Source organism: Salmo trutta, chromosome 31 (assembly GCF_901001165.1).
Source record: "Salmo trutta chromosome 31, fSalTru1.1, whole genome shotgun sequence".
NCBI lineage: Eukaryota > Metazoa > Chordata > Actinopteri > Salmoniformes > Salmonidae > Salmo > Salmo trutta.
This window is the reverse complement of record NC_042987.1, coordinates 39,949,098-39,972,191: the sequence shown is the minus strand read 5'-3', so window position 1 is coordinate 39,972,191 and position 23,094 is coordinate 39,949,098. Positions and strand designations below refer to the sequence as shown.

The following is a 23,094-nucleotide window of genomic DNA, read 5'->3' as shown; positions in this document are numbered from 1 at the left end:
CAAATTCCTCTGTGTCCAAATCACTAAGAGTTAAAATGGTCCAAACACACGCGCACAGTCATGAAGAAGGCACGACAGCGCCTCTTGCCCCTCAGGAGGTTGAAAAAGTTTGGCATGGACCCTCAAATCCTCAAAAAGTTATACAGCTGTACCATTGAGAGCATTTTGACTGGCTGCATCACTGCCTAGCATGGCAATAACACCGCCCTCGATCCCATGGCACTACAGAAAGTGATGCGGACAGCCCAGTACATCACTGGGGCTGAGCTCCCTGCCATCCAGGACATCTATACCAGGCGGTGTGGAACGAAGGCCCGATAAATCGTAGAAGACTCCAACCACCCAAGTCATAGACTATTCTCTCTGCTTCCGCATGGCAAGCGGTACCGGCGCACCACGTATAACACCAACATGCTCCAGTATCTCTGCACATTGTAAATATGGTACCGGAACTGACCCTGTATATAGTCACCTTACCCCTATACGTATCTACCTCCATCACTCCAGTATCCCTGCACATTGTAAATATGGTATTAATGTCCCTGTATATAGTATGCTTACTTACTTCCTTATTGTGTTCTTCATATTTCTTCTTATTTCTCAGAAGCTAGTAATGAATGAATGAACTACAACAGATATTAAAAAAGGAAGTTAGTAATGAATGAATGAGTTGATAAGTCCAACCACTCTTTCCTTGTGTCCCAAATGGCACCCTATTCCCTATATAGTGCACTACTTTTGACCAGAGCCCTATGGCACCCTTATTCCCTACATAGTGCACTACTTTAGACCAGAGCCACTTGGGCCCTGTGGGAATCAGACGCTATGTTTTATGTCTCTCAAAGCGTTTACAGGCTGTTTACTGTAACTGTAACTTAAGCCCTGTATCTACTTTCAGAATTGTAATTAAACCCCCTGCTATCTTAAGGTTGCCCATAAGGGTTCACCCATAAACACACACACACACACACACACACACATCCATTTTTAGAAAGGTCTTTCAGAGCGGCTTGGTAGAGGCCTAGAGGCGATCTTTGGCAGTTGAAAAACACGGCCCAGGCAGATAAGTTTTCATTGGCTAGCAATTAACATCCTGTTTTTATGCATGCTGGGTTTTATTGCCCTCTTCAACGCTGCAATCATGAACCCTATTACAGGTCATGTGAAATTAAATGTGTGTATGGAGAGCAAGGGTGGGCGTGAGTGTTTTTTTATTGTTGGTTTAACTATCCTTGTGGGGACCAGAAGTCAAGGATAGTAAAAACAAGGAAGATTCTGACAAGTGTGGACATTTCGCCTGTCCCCACAAGGAAAAGCGGCTGTTAGAGGTTTAGAGGTTAGGATTAGGGTTACATTTTCAGAATAGGGGTTCGGAATTAAGGTTAGTGTTAAGGTTAGGGTTAGGATAAGGATTAGGGCAAATAGGATTTTGAATAGGAATCTGTAACGATTGTCGTCGGGAGACGAGGAAGCGGACCAAAACGCAGCTGGGAGCGAATACATGTTTATTTAACACACTAGAATTAAACATGTACACAAACTCAAGGAAAAACTGCCAGTACGTTACGTGCTCAAATAACAGAGGCAACAACCCACAAACATCGTGGGGGAAAAGGAACTTAAATGTGATTCCCAATCAGACTTCACAAGCGACAGCTGTCTGATTGGGAAATCACCCCCGAGCCCAACATAGAAATAAAACACAAAGAAAGGCTATAACCAAAACATAGAAAATAAAGCATAGAAATGCCACACCCTGACCAAAATAGCAGAGTTCACCTGGTCAGGGCGTGACAGTACCCCCCCTCCAACGGTGCGTACTCCTGGCGCACCAAACTAAAGTCTATTAGGGGGGGGACCCGGGTGGGCGCCTCACCCTCGGTGGAGGCTCTGGCCCCGGGCGTGTTTCTCCCCCTGCCTCCACCCTAGCCCTACCCCTCTGGCCCGGACTGGACCACTGTGGAGCGGCATGCTCAGGCTCCGGAGCGGAGCCGTCGACCGGAACATGATTGGGCACCGGTGGACCAGACACGGGCCGTGCCGGACTGTGGACACGCACCGTGGGCTTGGTGCGGGGAACAGGAACGGGCCGGACAGGACTGTGGACACGCACCGTGGGCTTGGTGCGGGGAACAGGGACGGGCCGGACAGGACTGTGGACACGCACCGTGGGCTTGGTGCGGGGAACAGGGACGGGCCGGACAGGACTGGGGACACGCACCACTAACCTGGTGCGGGGAGCAGGGACGGGCCGGACAGGACTGGGGACACGCACCACTAACCTGGTGCGGGGAGCAGGGACTGGCCGGGCCGGACTGGGGACACGCACCACTAACCTGGTGCGGGGAGCAGGGACGGGCCGGACAGGACTGGGGACACGCACCACTAACCTGGTGCGGGGAGCAGGGACGGGCCGGACAGGACTGGGGACACGCACCACTAACCTGGTGCGGGGAGCAGGGACGGGCCGGACAGGACTGGGGACACGCACCACTGACTTGGTGCGGGGAGCAGGGACGGGCCGGACAGGACTGGGGACACGCACCACTGACCTGGTGCGGGGAGCAGGGACGGGCCGGACAGGACTGGGGACACGCACCACTAACCTGGTGCGGGGAGCAGGGACGGGCCGGACAGGACTGGGGACACGCACCACTAACCTGGTGCGGGGAGCAGGGACGGGCCAGACAGGACTGTGAACACGTACTGGTGACCTGAAGCGTGGAGCCGGTTTAGCCACTCGTCCTGGCTGGATGCCCATCCTAGCACGGCATGTGCTGGGCATGTCCACCGGACGCACTGGGCATGTCCACCGGACGCACTGGGCTGTGCGGGCGCACTGGCGACACAGCGCGCAACTCTGCATACCATGGCTTGGTGCGGGGAGCAGGGACGGGCCGGACAGGACTGGGGACACGCACCGTGGGCTTGGTGCGGGGAACAGGAACGGGCCAGACAGGACTGTGAACACGCACTGGTGACCTGAAGCGTGGAGCCGGTTTAGCCACTCGTCCTGGCTGGATGCCCATCCTAGCACGGCATGTGCTGGGCATGTCCACCGGACGCACCGGGCTGTGCGGGCGCACTGGCGACACAGCGCGCAACTCAGCATACCATGGCTCCTCCTCCAGATCTTCCCTCTGCAGGTCCTCAATCAAACGCCTCATCTCCTTCTCTTCCTCCGCCGTCATCCCCCACGAGAGCAGTGGTCTGGGCTCTTCCTCTGCCCTTCCGGACCACCCCATTAGCCCCCCCCCAAAATTTTCTTGGGGCTGTTTTCCGGGCCTCCTCGACCGCCGCCTGCGACTCCGTCTACCGGCTGGCTTTTCCTCCTCGACCTGGGAGTCCGTCCGCCAGGGTCCTTTCCCCGACATGATCTCCTCCCAGGTCCAGAACTCCTTTCCCTCGCGAGCCCATCTCTCGCGCTCCTTTTCCTCCCGCTGCTTGGTCCTGGTTCGGTGGGTTGTTCTGTAACGATTGTCGTCGGGAGACGAGGAAGCGGACCAAAACGCAGCTGGGAGCGAATACATGTTTATTTAACACACTAGAATTAAACATGTACACAAACTCAAGGAAAAACTGCCAATACGTTACGTGCTCAAATAACAGAGGCAACAACCCACAAACATCGTGGGGGAAAAGGAACTTAAATGTGATTCCCAATCAGACTTCACAAGCGACAGCTGTCTGATTGGGAAATCACCCCCGAGCCCAACATAGAAATAAAACACAAAGAAAGGCTATAACCAAAACATAGAAAATAAAGCATAGAAATGCCACACCCTGACCAAAATAGCAGAGTTCACCTGGTCAGGGCGTGACAGAATTAATTGTTTGGTCCCCACAAGGATAGTAAAAGAAGTCGGAAGTTGACATACACCTTAGCTAAATACATTTAAACTCAAGTTTTTGACAATTCCTGACATTTAATCCTATTAAAAATCCCTGTCTTAGGTCAGTTAGGATCACCACTTTATTTTAAGAATGTGAAATGTCACAATAATAGTAGAGAGAATGATTTATTTCAGCTTTTATTTCTTTCATCACATTCCCAGTGGGTCATAAGTTTACATACACTCAATTAGTATTTGGTAGCATTGCCTTTAAATTGTTTAACTTGGGTCAAATGTTGAGTGAAGTTTGGCCCATTCCTCCTGACAGAGCTGGTGTAACTGAGTCATGTCTGTAGGCCTCCTTGCTCGCGTACATTTTTTCAGTTCTGCCCACACATTTTCTATAGGATTGAGGTCAGGGCTTTGTGATGGCCACTCCAATACCTTGACTTTGTTGTCCTTAAGCCATTTTGCCACAACTTTGGAAGTCTGCTTGGGGTCATTGTCCATTTGGAAGACCCATTTGCGACCAAGCCTTAACTTCCTGACTGATGTCTTGAAATGTTGCTTCAATATATCCACATCATTTTCCTGCCTCATGATGCCAACTATTTTGTGAAGTGCACCAGTCCCTCCAGCAGCAAAGCACCCCCACAACATGATGCTGCCAGCCCTGTGCTTCACGGTTGGGATGATATTCTTCGGCTTGCAAGCTCACACCTTTTTCCTCCAAACATAAAATGGTCATTATGGCCAAACACTTCTATTTTTGTTTCACCAGACCAGAGGACATTTGTCCAAAAATAACGATCTTTGTCCCCATGTGCAGTTGCAAACCGTAGTCTGGCTTTTTTATGGTGGTTTTGGAGAAGTGGCTTCTTTCTTGCTGAGCGGCCTTTCAGGTTATGTTGATATAGGACTCGTTTTACTCTGGATATAGATACTTTTGTACTTGTTTCCTCCAGCATCTTCACAAGGTCCTTTGCTGTTGTTCTGGGATTGATTTGCACTTTTTTGTTCATCTCTAGGAGACAGAACTGAGCGGTATGGTCCCATGGTGTTTATACTTGCGTACTATTGTTTGTACAGATGAACGTGGTACATTCAGGTGTTTGGAAATTGCTCTCAAGGATGAACCAGACTTGTGGAGGTCTACAATTTTTTTTCTGAGGTCTTGGCTGATCTCTTTTGATTTTCCCATGATGTCAAGCAACGAGGCACTGAGTTTGAAGGTAGCCCTTGATATACATCCACAAGACCGAATTGACTCAAATGATGTCAATTAGCCTATCAGAAGCTTCTAAAGCCATGACATCATTTTCTGGAATTTTCCAAACTGTTTAAAGGCACAGTCAACTTAGTGTATGTAAACTTCTGACCTGCTGGAATTGTGATACAGTGAATTATAAGTGAAATAGTCTGTAAACAATTGTTGGAAAATTACTTGTGTCATGCACAAAGTAGATGTCCTAACCGAATTTGTGGAGTGGTTTGAAAACTAATTTTAATGACTCCAACCTAAGTGTATGTAAACTTCCGACTTCAATTGTATATCTGATTAACATACAGTTGAAGTCAGACGTTTACATACACTTAGGTTGGAGTCATTAAAACTCGTTTTTCAACCACTCCACAAATTTCTTGTTAACAAACTATAGTTTTGCAAGTCGGTTAGGACATCTACTTTGTGCATGACACAATTAATTTTTCCAACAATTGTTTACAGACAGATTATTTAAAATAAATGTTGTTGTAGTTCATTCATACATTACTACCTTGTGTTTTAATATCTGTTGTAGTTCATGACTCATCCTTTCATCCATGTAACGCCTGCACCCCAAATGGCACCCTATTCCCTATATAGTGCACTACTTTAGACCATAGCCCTATGGCACCTATTCCCTATATAGTGCACTACTTTAGACCATAGCCCTATGGCACCTATTCCCTATATAGTGCACTACTTTAGACCATAGCCCTATGGCACCCTATTCCCTACATAGTGCACTACTTTTGACCAGAGCCCTATGGCACCCTATTCCCTACATAGTGCACTACTTTTGACCAGAGCCCTATGGCACCCTATTCCCTATATAGTGCACTACTTTAGACCAGAGCCCTATGGCACCCTATTCCCTACATAGTGCACTACTTTTGACCAGAGCCCTATGGCACCCTATTCCCTATATAGTGCACTACTTTTGACCAGAGCTCTATGGCACCCTATCCCCTAAATAGTGCACTACTTTTGACTAGAGCTCTATGGCACCCTATCCTCTAAATAGTGCACTACTTTTGACCAGAGCCCTATTAGTTCCATTTGGGTTCCTTTTGGGGTGCAGTCAAATGAAAACAGATAATGAATGAAGTAGTTGCTAAGAGATCCAATTCTACTCGTTGATTTAGGAAGATTCTTTAACCTTTTTCTCCTGAAAAAAAATATGAGGTCCAGTCAAAACAAAGACTAGGTAGATTAATTTAACAGGCTACGGCCAGGGTTCTAGTCCCAGATACGGTATCTCTGTTAACAGACAGGGTTCTGGTCCCAGATACGGTATCTCTGTTAACAGGCTACTGACAGGGTTCTAGTCCCAGATACGATACCTCTGTTAACAGGCTACTGACAGGGTTCTAGCACTGATACCGAGGGGACAGATAAATATTAGTTCAAGTTCAACTGCTGAACCCTGTCAAAATAATAGAGAGATAGAGAGAGAGAGACAGGCAGAAATCAAAAGAGACTGACAGAGAAAGAGAGAGAGAATGGGAAGAGAGAGAAAGAGAGAAAGAGAGGAAGAGTGAGCGAGAGAGTGGGAAGAGAGAGAGAGAGAGAGAGAGAGAGAGAGTGGGGAAAAGGGAATGCACAGAAAAGGCACAGAGACAGTATATTTATGAGGTTTGAGAGCCTGGCCAAGCCTGAAGAATTCCCCACCACAGGCGAGAAAGTTTAAAGAGATAAATATTTAAGCGTGCTCATAAAAGACTCCCCCTCTTGCTCCATCCTTCTTCTCATCCCTGCCTCTCTCCTCTTGCATGTGTCTGGGTGTTGCAAAGCATTATTGGGTAGGTAGAGGTCAGGGTCAAAGTCATGGTATGAACATTGAACCCCCTGACCCTCCATCCGTCCATCCGTCCATCATCTGATAAACAGACCTGGAACACTTGATTGGTTGATCATATAATAACTATTGATTCGATTGACTGATTTTATTTTTGTTATAACCTAGAATAGGCCTTCCTATAAAGTTGTTCCATCGACTCGTTGAAAACAACAAGGATTTAGTCAAAGACTCCCGGGTGGTGCAACGATCTAATGCACCGCATCAAAATGCTGAGGCGCCACTACAGAATGGGGTTCGATCCCAGGCTGTGCCACAGCCGGCCGTGACTGGGAGCCCCATAGGGCGGCACACAATTGACCCAGCGTCGTCCGGGTTAGGAAAGATGGGGGGAGGGAGCTAGTTAGCTACAGTAGTTTAGCTACTTCCATCAGTAGTTGTTGTGTTATTATCATATTCCACTGTTTGTAGAATGGCATTTGAATATAGAAAAAGGGAATCCTGACACGCTGTGGACACCATAGACATTTAAAATCTAGGTTTAGACGGATGATGCGTTCAGAATTTCATGATCAGAATACTTAAAGCTGCCTGAACTGACAAGTCTAGACACGGTCAAAGACTCTATCCATCTCAAAGAGGTTCTCTTCAGTCAAAGACTCAATCCATCTCAACGAGGTTCTCTTCAGTCAAAGACTCTATCCATCTCAACGAGGTTCTCTTCAGTCAAAGACTCAATCCATCTCAACGAGGTTCTCTTCAGTCAAAGACTCTATCCATCTCAACGAGGTTCTCTTCAACCAAAGACTCAATCCATCTCAACGAGGTTCTCTTCAGCCAAAGACTATCCATATCAACGAGGTTCTCTTCAGTCAAAGACTCAATCCATCTCAACAAAGTTCTCTTCAGTCAAAGACTATCCATCTCAACGAGGTTCTCTTCAGCCAAAGACTATCCATCTCAACGAGGTTCTCTTCAGTCAAAGACTCAATCCATCTCAACAAAGTTCTCTTCAGTCAAAGACTCAATCCATCTCAACGAGGTTCTCTTCAGCCAAAGACTATCCATCTCAACGAGGTTCTCTTCAGCCAAAGACTATCCATCTCAACGAGGTTCTCTTCAGTCAAAGACTCAATCCATCTCAACGAGGTTCTCTTCAGCCAAAGACTATCCATCTCAACGAGGTTCTCTTCAGCCAAAGACTATCCATCTCAACGAGGTTCTCTTCAGCCAAAGACTCTACCCATTTCATTGTAATCATCTTCAGTCAAAGACTCTATCCATCTAAATGTGACCCTCTTAAATCATCTCCCTAACAGGAGTTGGAAGATAAGTGTCTCAACCCTTTCTTAATACTCACAATTGTCAGACTAATCTTGTCTTGAAAACGTCAAAACAATGTTTTCCAGGACCAGGATCTTCTTCTCCTTCTGTACCAGATCTGGGACCAGGTTAATATAGGCTAACCAGTTAGCTATACAGCACTGACAGATCTGGGACCAGGTTAAGATAGGCTAGCCAGTTAGCTATACAGCACTGACAGATCTGGGACCAGGTTAAGATAGGCTAGCCAGTTAGCTATACAGCACTGACAGATCTGGGACCAGGTTAAGATAGGCTAGCCAGTTAGCTATACAGCACTAACAGATCTGGGACCAGGCTAGAGATTAGAGGCGCTATAACCCCTAGCAGCAGTGGCTGGGCATCAATCTAGCTGTGGTAGGTTTATATTTCACAGGCAAAGAGAGAGAGAGAGATAGTGTGTGTGTGTGTGTGTGTGTGTGTGTGTGTGTGTGTGTGTGACCCCAGCTGAGCTCCTGATCCTGGTGGACTCATTATAGGTATAAATCACACACACACACACACACACACACACACACACACACACACACCGCAGCGAGGGCTCAGACTTTGTGGCAGAAGGATACGGAAAGTTTGTAGTGTGAGCTCATAGTGAACATCAACGTTCCCTTCGGGATAGACTATCACAATACGGAGTCTACATCCCACATGGCACCCATAGGGCTCTGGTCAAAAGTAGTGCACTATGTAGGGAATAGGGTGCCATAGGGCTCTGGTCAAAAGTAGTGCACTATGTAGGGAATAGGGTGCCATAGGGCTCTGGTCAAAAGTAGTGTACTATGTAGGGAATAGGGTGCCATAGGGCTCTGGTCAAAAGTAGTGCACTATGTAGGGAATAGGGTGCCATAGGGCTCTGGTCAAAAGTAGTGCACTATGTAGGGAATAGGGTGCCATAGGGCTCTGGTCAAAAGTAGTGTACTATGTAGGGAATAGGGTGCCATAGGGCTCTGGTCAAAAGTAGTGTACTATGTAGGGAATAGGGTGCCATAGGGCTCTGGTCAAAAGTAGTGCACTATGTAGGGAATAGGGTGCCATAGGGCTCTGGTCAAAAGTAGTGCACGACGTAGGGAATAGGGTGCCATAGGGCTCTGGTCAAAAGTAGTGCACGACGTAGGGAATAGGGTGCCATAGGGCTCTGGTCAAAAGTAGTGCACTATGTAGGGAATAGGGTGCCATAGGGCTCTGGTCAAAAGTAGTGCACTATGTAGGGAATAGGGTGCCATAGGGCTCTGGTCAAAAGTAGTGCACTATGTAGGGAATAGGGTGCCATAGGGCTCTGGTCAAAAGTAGTGCACTATATAGGGAATAGGGTGCCATAGGGCTCTGGTCAAAAGTAGTGCACTATGTAGGGAATAGGGTGCCATAGGGCTCTGGTCAAAAGTAGTGCACTATGTAGGGAATAGGGTGCCATAGGGCTCTGGTCAAAAGTAGTGCACTATGTAGGGAATAGGGTGCCATAGGGCTCTGGTCAAAAGTAGTGTACTATATAGGGAATAGGGTGCCATAGGGCTCTGGTCAAAAGTAGTGCACTATATATAGGGAATAGGGTGCCATAGGGCTCTGGTCTAAAGTAGTGCACTATATAGGGAATAGGGTGCCATAGGGCTCTGGTCAAAAGTAGTGTACTATATAGGGAATAGGGTTCCATAGGGCTCTGGTCAAAAGTAGTGTACTATATAGGGAATAGGGTGCGATTTGGAGAGAAATAAACCCAGACACTAAGCATTGTATTTCAATTAGGTGGATTTGGCTGAAGAATGTGGCTTTGGGGAGAGAGGACGATTGTGTGTTTGATGGATTATGTGGAGTTGGAGCCAGTCGACATAAAACTCAAAATCAAGCAGAGATCAGTAAAAACATCCGAGTCAGTATTGAAATGCTGTACGATCGTATCTCCATCAATGGAACATAAAATGAAATTAATAAATAGGTACAAATAGATGAGAGAAGAACAAAAAAAAATTGGTTTCACATGAGAACCTTGTCAAAAGTTTCATCAGACGTTCAATGTTTTAACCTTACTAGACTGAAAGGCTCTGAGATACACAGCTATTCCAATACCCAAAGGTGGGCTTTGAGCTGCTGGTCTTCGTCAGAAATTGCAAGGAGAATACTTCATACACTGTTAGTGTCTATGTAACTGATGTGAAATGGCTAGTTAGTTAGCGGTGGTGCGCGCTAATAGCGTTTCAATCGGTGACGTCACTCGCTCTGAGACCTGAAGTGGTTGTTCCCCTTGCGTTGTAAGGGCCGCGGCATTTGTGGCGCGATGGGTAACGATGCTTCGTGGGGTGTCAGTTGTTGATGTGTGCAGAGGGTCCCTGGTTTGAGCCCAGGTTGGGCCGAAGAGAGGGACGGAACCTACACTGTTACATCTATAAATGCTTGTGTAATGTAATATGTCTTCAAAGGAGAGGCTTTAAAGATAGTCTTTGAGGGACAACATACGTTTTTATAAAGGTATCAGCTCCACCAAATACATCTACAGCTCTACCAATACATCTTATGTTACAAGAACACACTACTCTCTCTCTCTCTCTCTCTCCCTCTCTCCCTCCCTCCCTCTCTCTCTCTCGCTCTCGCTCTCGCTCTCTCTCTCTCTCTCTCTCTCTCTCCCTCCCTCCCTCCCTCTCTCCATACCTCATCCTCTGGTTCTTGTGCCTGTGGCTGCTCCTGATGAGGTGTTTCACAGTCTCGGCTGTAGTGTTCACAGTAGTCGTACGCTGCCCGTGGGTCGGCCACAATCAGCAGCTGCTGTATGTCACCCTGTAAGAAGAGAGAAGAAGACATCAGTATTCTCAAGTCACAGCTCACAAGAGAAGAGACGTGACAGATAATTGATGTTCCTCAAACATCTCCTTGAGAGGAGGAGGAGATAGCATGTTAGTTTAACTTTCGGGAATGAACCCGGGTCTCCTGCTCACCAACCCAGTATCTAGGTCTGAGGGAGACCTTTAGGGTCTGAGGCAGGGATGCCTCTTCACAAGAGGTGATTCACGATTCCAAATCACCTCTGCTACATCAAAACAGATCAATCCCACCTCACCCCTCCCCCCAGCCCACCCCACCCCACCCCACCAATCCCCTCCCCCCACCTCACACCTCCCCTCCCCTCACCCCACCCCACCTCTCACCACTCCCCTCGTGTCACCCCTCCCCTCACCCCACCCCTCACCTCCCCTCATCTCACCTCACCCCACCCTTCCCCTCACCCCTCCCCCCTCCCCTCACCTCACCCCTCCCCATCCCCTCCCCTCCCCTCACCCCACCTCTCACCACTCCCCTCCCCTCACCCCACCTCTCACCACTCCCCTCCTCTCACCCCACCTCTCACCACTCCCCTCCTCTCACCCCACCTCTCACCACTCCCCTCCCCTCCCCTCACCCCACCCCTCACCATCCCTCACCCCACCACTCACCCTTCACCTCACCCCTCGCCTCACCACCACTCACCCCTCACCCCAACTCAAACCTCCCCTCACCCACAACTCACCCCACTACTCACCCCTCACCTCATTCATATAACTCAGAGTATATCATATTAATATAACTCAGAGTATATCACATTACAAAAGTAAAATTTGAGAACAGAATACAGTGAGTTCTAATGTTGTTTCCATACATGATGAAAATCAAACAAACGTGTGACAGAAGACCAATGTAGATACATGATAATAGAGAGGCAGGCAGGCAGGCAGGCAGGCAGGCAGGCAGGCAGGCAGGCAGGCAGGCAGGCAGGCAGGCAGGCAGGCAGACAGACAGACAGACAGACAGACAGACAGACAGACAGACAGACAGACAGACAGACAGACAGACAGACAGACAGACAGACAGACAGACAGACAGACAGACAGACAGACAGACAGACAGACAGACAGACAGACAGACAGACAGACAGACAGACAGACAGACAGACAGACAGACAGACAGACAGACAGACAGAGGAAGAAACGACAACGTCCTGACAAATAGACAACCAGCATCTCCCTCAGACAGACCAACCAGCATCTCCCTCAGACAATCCAGCATCGGGTTTGTTTCTCTACTGGGTCCAAAGACAGACCCACATTCGTGAACGCATGGGCAGCCACACACACGCACACACACACACACGCACACACACACATGCACACAAACACTCTCTGACAGAAAGAAGCCAGACTGGGAACAGAGAATAAAAAGAGGTGAGGGCAGATTGTGTCAAGGCTTTGTTTGCTCACTCTGAAAAAGGCAGGGAGGGTGTCTGTAATTCCCCCCTTTCAAAAAGACTATTGTACAGTCCTCCCCCGAACACAACCATTAGGGAAATCGAGTCCAATTACACTGCCTTGCCAAACCTCAACCTGTGTCCCAAATGACAGCCTCAGTCTGCCTGGTGAAAGAGGAATGGGACAGATACATAACCAGAGTCTGTATTGGAGGCAGCCTCAGTCTGCCTGGTGAAAGAGGAATGGAACAGATAAATAACCAGAGTCTGTATTGGAGGCAGCCTCAGTCTGCCTGGTGGAAGAGGAATGGGACAGATAAATAACCACAGTCTGTACTTAGAAAATATCTGAGGCTGTCTGTTTTTCATGAACATTTGGAAAAGGAAATGAGACCCTCCCTCCTTCCCTTTAGCTCTCACTCTCTCTCTCTCTCTCCCCCTCTCTATCTCTCTTTCTCCCTCCCCCCCCCCTCTCTCTCTCTCTCTCCCTCTCTCCCCCCTCCTTCTCCACCCTCTCCCTCACTCCCTTTATCTCTCTCTGTCACTCTCTCCCTCTCTCCCCCCTCTCACTCGCACCCTCTCTCTGTATCTCTCCCCGCCTCTCTCTCCCCCCTCTCCCCGCCTCTCTCTCCCCCTCTCTCTGTCTGTCTCTCCCCCTCTCTCTCTCTCTCTCTCTCTGTCTGTCTCTTCCACTCTCTCTCTCTCTCTCTCTCTCTCTGCCTGTCTCTCCCCCTCTCTCTCTCTGTATCTCTCCCCGGCTCTCTCTCCCCCTCTCTCTGTCTGTCTCTCCCCCTCTCTCTCTCTCTGTCTGTCTCTCCCCCCCCTCTCTCTCTCTCTCTGTCTGTCTCTCCCCATCTCTCTCTCTCTGTATCTCTCCCCGCCTCTCTCTCCACCCTATCCCCGCCTCTCTCTCCCCCTCTCTCTCTCTGTCTGTCTCTCCCCCTCTCTCTCTCTGTCTGTCTCTCCCCCTCTCTCTCTCTGTCTGTCTCTCCCCCTCTCTCTCTCTCTGTATCTCTCCCCCCTCTCTCTCCCCCTCTCTCTGTCTGTCTCTCCCCCTCTCTCTCTCGCTCTGTCAGTCTCTCCCCCTCTCTCTCTCTCTGTATCTCTCCCCACCTCTCTCTCTCCCCCTCTCTCTCTCTCTCTCGCTCTGTATCTCTCCCCGCCTCTCCCCCCCCCTCTCTCTCAGCCACTGCTGTAGAGAATGTTAACTAGCAGCACCCCACCCCACAAATACTTCAGCTGACCTCCTGGGTCTCCTCTGTGTTGATCCACTCATGTGTATATTGGATGAGTTTCTCATATTCTGCTTTGCTCAGCATACATGACTCTATCAACTAAGTTGGTGGTTAAATATATGATCAATGAAATAGGTCATTGAGTTAAGTGGCTCTCACACTGTAAAGAGACAAGCTCACTGGCACTAGCAGGCAGACCACTCAAGCAGAGCAAAAACTCGGCAATAAATAGATCATTAAATAAGATAACAATAACTATTAAACCTAAGAATAAATAAATAGATAATTAAATAGGTACCATTAAGTGGTAAACATCAGAATAAATAAATATGTCATTAAATAGGTACCATTAAGTATGTGAACACTTTGGAACTACCTGGATTTCTGCATAAATTGGTCATAAAATGTGATCTGATCTTCATCTAAGTTACAACAACAGACAAACAGTCTGCTTAAACTAATAACACACAAATGATTGTATTGTTATTGTCTATATTGAATACATAATTTAAATATTCACAGTGTAGGTTGGAAAAAGTATGTGAACCCCTAGGCTAATTACTTTTTCAAAAGCTAATTGGAGTCAGGAGTCAAATAACCTGGAGTCGAATCAATGAGACGAGATTGGAGATTTTGGTTAGAGCTGCCCTGTCCCATTAAAAAAACACTGATAAAATTTGAGTTTGCTATTCACAAGAGGCATTGCCTGATGTGAACCATGCCTCGAACAAAAGAGATCTCAGAAGACCCAAGATTAAGAATTGTTGACTTGCATAAAGCTGGAAAGGGTTACAAAAGTATCTCTAAAAGTCAGTCCACGGTAAGACAAATTGTCTATAAATGGAGAAAGTTCAGCACTGTTTCTACTCTCCCTAGGAGTGGCCGTCCTACAAAGATGACTGCAAGAGCACAGCGCAGAATTCTCAATGAGGTTAAGAAGAATCCTAGAGTGTCAGCTAAAGACTTAAGAAATCTCTGGAACATGCTAACATCTCTGTTGACAAGTCCACGATACGTAAAACACTAAACAAGAATGGTGTTCATGGGAAGACACCACGTGAAGAAGCCACTGCTGTTCAAAAAAAACATTGCTGCACGTCTGAAGTTCACAAAAGAACATCTAGATGTTCCACAGCGCTAATGGCAAAATATTCTGAGGACAGATGAAACTACAGTTGAGTTTTTTGAAAGGAACACACAACACTATGTGGAGAGAAAAAAAGGCACAGCACACCAACATCAAAACCTCATCCCAACTGTAAAGTATGGTGGAGGGAGCATCATGGTTTGGGGCTGCTTGCTGCCTCAGGGCCTGGACAGCTTGCTATCATCGACAGAAAAATGAATTTGCAAGTTTATCAAGATATTTTGCAGGAGAATGTTAGGCTATCTGTCCGCCAATTGAAGCTCAACAGAAGTTGAATGATGCAACAGGACACCGACTCAAAACATAGAAGTAAATCAACAACAAAATGGCTTCAACGGAAGAAAATACGCCTTCTGGAGTGGCAGTCAGAGTCCTGACCTCAACCCGATTGAGATGCTGTGGACTGACCTTAAGAGAGCAGTTCACACCAGACATCCCAAGAATATTGCTGAACTGAAACAGTTTTGTAAAGAGGAATGGTCAAAAATTCCTCCTGACCGTTGTGCAGGTCTGATCCGCAACTACAGAAAACGTTTGGTTGAGGTTATTGCTGCAAAAAGAGGGTCAACAAGTTATTAAATCCAGGGGTTCACATACTTTTTACACCCTGCACTGTGAATGTTTACACGGTGTGTTCAATAAAGAAAAGAAAACTGATAATTGTTTGAGTTACTAGTTTAAGCAGACTGTGTTTGTCTATTGTTGTGACTTAGATGAAGATCAGATCAAATTTGATGACCAATTTATGCAGAAGTCCAGGTAATTCCAAAGGGTTCACATACCTTTTCTTGCCACTGTAGGTACCAATAAGTGGTAAACCTCAGCATAAATAAACAGACCCCTAAATAGGTACCATTAAGTTGGCTCTCAATATACAGTGGCTTGCGAAAGTATTCACCCCCATGGCATTTTCCTATTTTGTTGCCTTACAACCTGGAATTAAAATTGATTTTTTGGAGGTGTGTATCATTTCATTTACACAACATGCCTACCACTTTGAAGATGCAAAATATTTTTTATTGTGAAACAAACATGAAATAAGACAAAAAAAAAATCAAAACTTGAGCGTGCATAACTATTCACCCCCCCAAAGACAATACTTTGTTAAAGCCACCTTTTGCAGGAATTACAGCTGCAAGTCTCTCCACTGGGATTTTTGCCCATTCTTCAAGGCAAAACTGCTCCAGCTCCTTCAAGTGGGTTGGGTTCCACTGGTGTACAGAAATCTTTAAGTCATACCACAGATTCTCAATTGGATTGAGGTCTGGGCTTTGACTAGGCCATTCCAAGACATGTAAATGTTTCCCCATTAAACCACTCAAACCACTCGAGTGCTGCTTTAGCAGTATGCTTGGGGTCATTGTCCGCTTGGGGTCATTGTCCTGCTGGAAGGTGAACCTCCGTCCCAGTCTCAAATCTCTGGAAGACTGAAACAGGTTTCCCTCAAGAATTTCCCTGTATTTAGCGCCATCCATCATTCCTTCAATTCTGACAGTTTCCCAGTCCCTGCCGACGAAAAACATCCCCACAGTATGATGCTGCCACCACCATGCTTCACTGTGGGGATGGTATTCTCGGGGTGATGAGAGGTGTTGGGTTTGCGCCAGACATAGTGTTTTCCTTGATGGCCAAAAAGCTCAATTTTAGTCTCATCTGACCAGAGTACCTTCTTCCATATGTTTGGGGAGTCTCCCACATGCCTTTTGGCGAACATCAAACATGTTTGTTTATTTTTTTCTGGCCACTGTTTCGTAAAGCCCAGCTCTGTGGAGTGTATGGCTTAAAATGGTCCTATAGACAGATACTCCAATCTCCACTGTGGAGCTTTGCAGCTCCTTCAGGGTTATCTTTGGTCTCTTTGTTGCCTCTCTGATTAATGCCCTCCTTGTCCGGTCTGTGAGTTTTGGTGGGCGGCCCTCTCTTGGCAGGTTTGTTGTGGTGCCATATTCTTTAATAATGGATTTAATGGTGCTCCGTGGGATGTTCAAAGTTTTGGATATTTTTTTATAATCCAACCCTGAACTGTACATCTCCTCAACTTTGTCCCTGACCTGTTTGGAGAGCTCCTTGGTCTTCATAGTGCTGCTTGCTTGGTGGTGTGCCTTGTTTAGTGGTGTTGCAGACTCTGGGGCCTTTCAGAACAGGTGTATATATACACTGAGATCATGTGACAGATCATGTGACACTTAGATTGCACACAGGATGACTTTATTTAACTAATTATATGACTTCTGAAGATAATTGGTTGCACCAGATCTTATTTAGGTGCCTCATAGCAAAGGGTGAATACATATGCATGCACCACTTTTCCATTTATTTTCAATGTAATTTTTTGAAACAAGTTATTTTTTTCATTTCATTTCACCAATTTGGACAATTTTGTGTATGTCCATTACATGAAATCCAAATAAAAATAAATTTAAATTACAGGTGGTAATGCAACAAAATAGGAAAAAATGCCAAGGGGGATGAATACTTTTGCAAGGCACTGTATGACGACATTATAAAGGGAAACCCAGGCCAAACCCAGACCAGACCCAGGACAGACCAAGGCTAGACCAGGACAGACCCAGGCCAGACCCAGACCAGACCCAGGACAGACCCAGGCCAAAAGTGTGTTCCAAATAGCACCCTATTCCCTGTCTAGTGCACTACTTTTGACCAGGGGTCATAGATCATAGGGTGCCATTTGGGACACAAACAAGCATACTAACATTAGCAGACTAGAGCAAGCCAGGCAACTCCAGCACTATCAGGGTGGCCCATCACCAGAGAGCAGAGAGGATACACGTCCAGATGACATTCAATTACAGGGGAGGAGGCCTAACAGAACTACAGCTAACATCTGTCATAACTTAGTTAACTGTCTGGATCTCATTAGCTGTTCTCCGTCAGGCCTGACCAGTAAACCTTAATTGCAGTGTGTGTGTGTGTGTGTGTGTGTGTGTGTGTGTGTGTGTGTGTGTGTGTGTGTGTGTGTGTGTGTGTGTGTGTGTGAGTGTCGCGCTGGCTCCTAACAGCACTAGCTAGCTTGGTGTTAGTTGACAACCCACTGAATGACAGACAGGCACAGAAATGAACATGGTACTGTATGTATATATGCATGTTATCATAACAATAATCGGGGCGGCAGGTAGCCAGCCTAGTGGTTACGGCGTTGGGCCAGTAACTGAAAGGTTGCTAGATCGAATCCCCGAGCTGACAGGGTAAAACATCTATCGTTCTGCCCCTGAACAAGACAGTTAACCCACTGTTCCTAGGCCGTCATTATAAATAACAATTTGTTCTTAATTCACTTGCCTAGTTAAATAAAATAAAAACATTATATTATGCTTCTGCCTTGCCAAAGTTGCTGAGCTTCTTAATACCAATCTCTTAACAACCCACTCACAGGCAGCCATGTCTCACATACACAGACAATGTTTATACTGTAGATTCATAGATGTACTGTTTGTACCTAATAATCATCATCAAGCACACGTCTACCTAAAATGACCCTTAATGTCTTAATAAATGATAGCCAATACTCGTACTGTAAAAAGACTCTTACTGTAAAAATACTCATACTGTAAAAATACTCTTACTGTGAAAATAATCCTGCTGTAAAAATACTCATACTGTAAAAATACTCTTACTGTGAAAATAATCCTGCTGTAAAAATACTCTTACTGTAAAAATACTCTTACTGTAAAAAAGACTCTTACTGTAAAATATTATTACTGTAAGATACTCTTACTGTAAAAAGACTCAAACCGTAAAAAAAATATCTTACTGTAAAAAGACTCATACTGTAAAAATGAATGAAGTTAATGGATGTAGAGTATCTTTGTTTGTAATTGACCGAGTGTTCAGCTAGACCTCTTTAATTTCCAAGTGTTTTTTCCACGCCAGCCTGCACCTCACTAACAAAGATGTTCTGTTCCCCACCAGCCGGCACCTCACTAACAAAGATGTTCTGTTCCCCACATTACACTCACAGAAGTTCTCTCTCTCTCTGTGTCTCTCTCTGTCTCTCTGTCTCTCTGTCTGTTTCTCTCTCTCTGTCTCTCTCTGTCTCTCTGTCTCTCTCTCTCTGTCTCTCTCAATTCAATTCAATTCAATTCAAGGGGCTTTATTGGCATGGGAAACATATGTTAACATTGCCAAAGCAAGTGAAGTAGATAATACACAAAAGTGAAATAAACATTAAAAATGAAGAGTTAACATTACACTCACAGAAGTTCCAAAAGAATAAAGACATTTCAGATGTCATATTATGTATATATACAGTGTTGTAACAATGTACAAATGGTTAAAGTACAAAAGGGAAAATAAATAAGCATAAATATGGGTTGTATTTACAATGGTGTTTGTTCTTCACTGGTTGCCCTTTACTTGTGGAAAACAGGTCACAAATCTTGCTGCTGTGATGGCACACTGTGGTATTTCACCCAGTAGATATGGGAGTTTATCAAAATCGGGTTTGTTTTCAAATTCTTTGTGGATCTGTGTAATCTGAGGGAAATATGTGTCTCTAATACGGTCATACATTGAGCAGGAGGTCAGGAAGTGCAGATCAGTTTCCACCTCATTTTGTGGGCAGTGTGCACATAGCCTGTCTTCTCTTAAGAGCCAGGTCTGCCTACGGCGGCCTTTCTCAATAGCAAGGTTATGCTCACTGAGTCTGTACATAGTCAAAGCTTTCCTTAAGTTTGGGTCAGTCACAGTGGTCAGGTATTCTGCCACTGTGTACTTTCTGTTTAGGGCCAAATAGCATTGTAGTTTGCTCAGTTTCTTTGTTAATTCTTTCCAATGTGTCAAGTAATTATCTTTTTGCTTTCTCATGATTTGGTTGGGTCTAATTGTTTTGCAGTCCTGAGGCTCTGTGGGGTGTGTTTGTGTTTGTGAACAGAGCCCCAGGACCAGCTTGCTAGGGGTTCATCTCTCTGTAGGTGATGGCTTTGTTATGGAAGGTTTGGGAATCGCTTCCTTTTAGGTGGTTGTAGAATATAACGGCTCTTTCTGGTTTTTGATCATTAGCGGGTATCGGCCTAATTCCGCTCTGTATGCATTATTTGGTGTTCTACGTTGTATACAGAGGATATTTTTGCAGAATTCTGCGTGCAGAGTCTCAATTTGCTGTTTGTCCTATTTTGTGAATTCTTGTTTGGCGAGCAGACCCCAGACCTCACAACCACAAAGGGCAATGGGTTCTATAATTGATTCAAGTATTTTTAGCCAGATTCTAATTGGTATGTTGAATTTTATGTTCCTTTTGATGGCATGCCTTGTCTCTCAGATCGTTCACAGCTTTGTGGAAGTTACCTGTGGTGCTCATTTTTAGGCCAAGGTATGTATAGTTTTTTGTGTGCTCTAGGGCAACAGTGTCTAGATGGAATTTGTATTTGTGGTCCTGGCGACTGGACCTTTTTTGGAACATCATTATTTTGGTCTTACTGAGATTTCCTGTCAGGGCCCAGGTCTGGCAGAATCTGTGCAGTAGATCTAGGTGCTGCTGTAGGCCCTCCTTGGTTGGGGACAGAAGCACCAGATCATCAGCAAACAGTAGACATTTGACTTCAGATTCTAGTAAGGTGAGGCCGGGTGCTGAAGACTTTTCTAGTGCCCTCGCCAATTCTTTGATATAGAGTTGAAGTCAGAAGTTTACATACACCTTAGCCAAATACATTTAAACTCAGTTTTCACAATTCCTGACATTTAATCCTAGTAAAAATTCCCTGTCTTAGGTCAGTTAGGATAACCACCTTATTTTAAGAATGTGAAATGTCAGAATAATTGTAGAGAAAATTATTTATTTCAGATTTTATTTCTTTCATCACATTCCCAGTGGGTCAGAAGTTTACATACACTCAATTAGTATTTGGTAGCATTGGCTTTAAATTGTTTAACTTGGGTCAAACGTTTCAGGTAGCCTTCCACAAGCTTCCCACTATAAGTTGGGTGAAGTTTGGCCCATTCCTCCTGACAGAGCTGGTGTAACTGAGTCAGGTTTGTAGGCCTCCTTGCTCGCACACACTTTTTCAATTCTGCCCACACATTTTCTATAGGATTGAGGTCAGGGCTTTATGATGGCCACTCCAATACCTTGACTTTGTTGTCCTTAAGCCATTTTGCCACAACTTTGGAAGTATGCTTGGGGTCATTGTCCATTTGGAAGACCCATTTGCAACCAAGCTTTAACTTCCTGAGTGATGTCTTGAAATGTTGCTTCAATATATCCACAACATTTTCTTGCCTCATGATGCCATCTATTTTGTGAAGTGCACCAGTCCCACCTGCAGCAAAGCACCCCCACAACATGATGCTGCCACCTCCGTGCTTCACGGTTGGGATGTTGTTCTTCGGCTTGCAAGCCTCCCCCTTTTTCCACAAACATAACGATGGTCATTATGGCCAAACGTTTCTATTTTTGTTTCCTCAAACCATAGGACATTTCTCCAAAAAGTATGATCTTTGTCCCCATGTGCAGTTGCAAACCGTATTCTGGCTTTTTATGGCGGTTTTGGAGCAGTGGCTTCTTCCTTGCTGAGCGGCCTTTCAGGTTACATCGATATAGGACTCTTTTTACTGTGGATATAGATACTTTTGTACCTGTTTCCTCCAGCATCTTCACAAGGTCCTTTGCTGTTGTTCTGGGATTGATTTGCACTTCTCGCACCAAAGTACGTTCATCTCTTGGAGACAGAACGCATCTCCTTCCTGAGCGGTATGACAGCTGCGTGGTCCCATGGTGTTTATACTTGCGTACTATTGTTTGTACAGATGAAAGTTGTACCTTCAGCCATTTGGAAATTTCTCCCAAGGATGAACCAGACTGGTGGACTTGTACAATTTCTTTTCTGAGGTCTTAGCTGATTTCTGATTTTCCCATGATGTCAAGGAAAGAGTTCTATTTTTGTTTCATAAGAGCAGAGGACATTTCTCCAAAAAGTACGATTTGAAGGTTTGAAGGTAGGCCTTGAAATACATCCACAGGTCCACTGCCAATTGACTCAAATTATGTCAATTAGCCTATCAGAAGCTTCTAAAGCCATGACATCATTTTCTAGAATTTTCCAAGCTGTTTAAAGGCACAGTCAACTTAGTGTATGTAAACTTCTGACCTACTGGAATTGTGATACAGTGAATTATAAGTGAAATAATCTGTCTGTAAACAATTGTTGGGAAAATTAATTGTGTCATGCACAAAGTAGATGTCCTAACCGACTTGCCAAAACTATAGTTCGTATAACAAGAAATTTGTGGAGTGGTTGAAAAACGAGTTTTAATGACTCCAACCTAAGTGTATGTAAACTTCCGACTTCAACTGTATATGCTGAAGAGGGTGGGGCTTAAGCTGCATCCCTGTCTCACCCCACAGCCCTGTGGGAAGAAATGTCACTCTCTCTCTCTGTCTCTTTCCCTGTCTCTGTCTCTCTCTCTCTCTCTGTCTCTCTCTGTCTCTATGTCTCTCTCTCTCTCTCTCTCTCACTCTCTCTCTCTCTCTGTCTCTCTCTCTCTGTCTCTATGTCTCTCTCTCTCTGTCTCTCTCTCTCTCTGTCTCTCTCTGGTTCTGTCTTGTACATCTGATAGGCATTACAGTGAAAGATTTACTGTATTGTCTGGTTCTGGTAGGAAAGAGGGAGTTTTGCCAAGGTAGCTTAACAGTGATGAATTGATAGTGATAAATATCAGCTTTAATATCTACTGTAGTAGTGTGTTAGCGGGATTGTATTCTGTACAGTGTGTAAACACAATGCTTTCTCAAGTGAAGTCCTGGAAAATGACTACCATAACAACTTAAGTCGTCAGTGGACGAGCTGTAGAAGTTTACCCATGCTGACCAACCCTACCCTGTAGGGCGACAAGTAGCCTAGCCGTTAAGAGTGTAGGGCCAGTAACCAAAGGGTTGCTGGTTCGAATCCCCGAGCTAGGCAAGGTGAAAAAATCTGCCGTTCTGCCATTAAGCAAGACAGTTAATCCCCAACAACAACTATTCCCTGGGTGTGGATGTCGATTAAGGCTGCCACCTGCATCTCAATGATTCAAAAAGGTTGGGTTAAATGTGGAAGACATCCAGTCAGTTCTGCCTTCCTTTCCTGGAGCAAAAGCCTGTGCAGCCAGTATCTCTCCAGGACTCCTTAAAGACATCAGGTAAAGAACCTCCTCAGATCAGCTGATCACCTACCAGTTGGAGTGTTGGGCCAGTAACCGAAAGGTTGCTGGATTGAATCCCCAAGGTAAAAAGCTGTTGTTCTGCCCCTGAGCAAGG

The 23,094-nt window shown here is 45.6% G+C and overlaps 1 protein-coding gene across 1 annotated transcript in view; it reads right to left on the bottom strand.

Annotated features, from left to right (window-relative positions):
• Positions 1-23,094, bottom strand: part of LOC115170192 (collagen alpha-1(XI) chain) — a gene marked incomplete in the record, with an annotated part of 195,147 nt that overhangs the window by 121,610 nt on the left and 50,443 nt on the right. Inside the window, 1 exon segment of the mRNA XM_029726559.1 lies at positions 10,895-11,020. Coding sequence (XP_029582419.1) covers positions 10,895-11,020 — 126 coding nt within the window.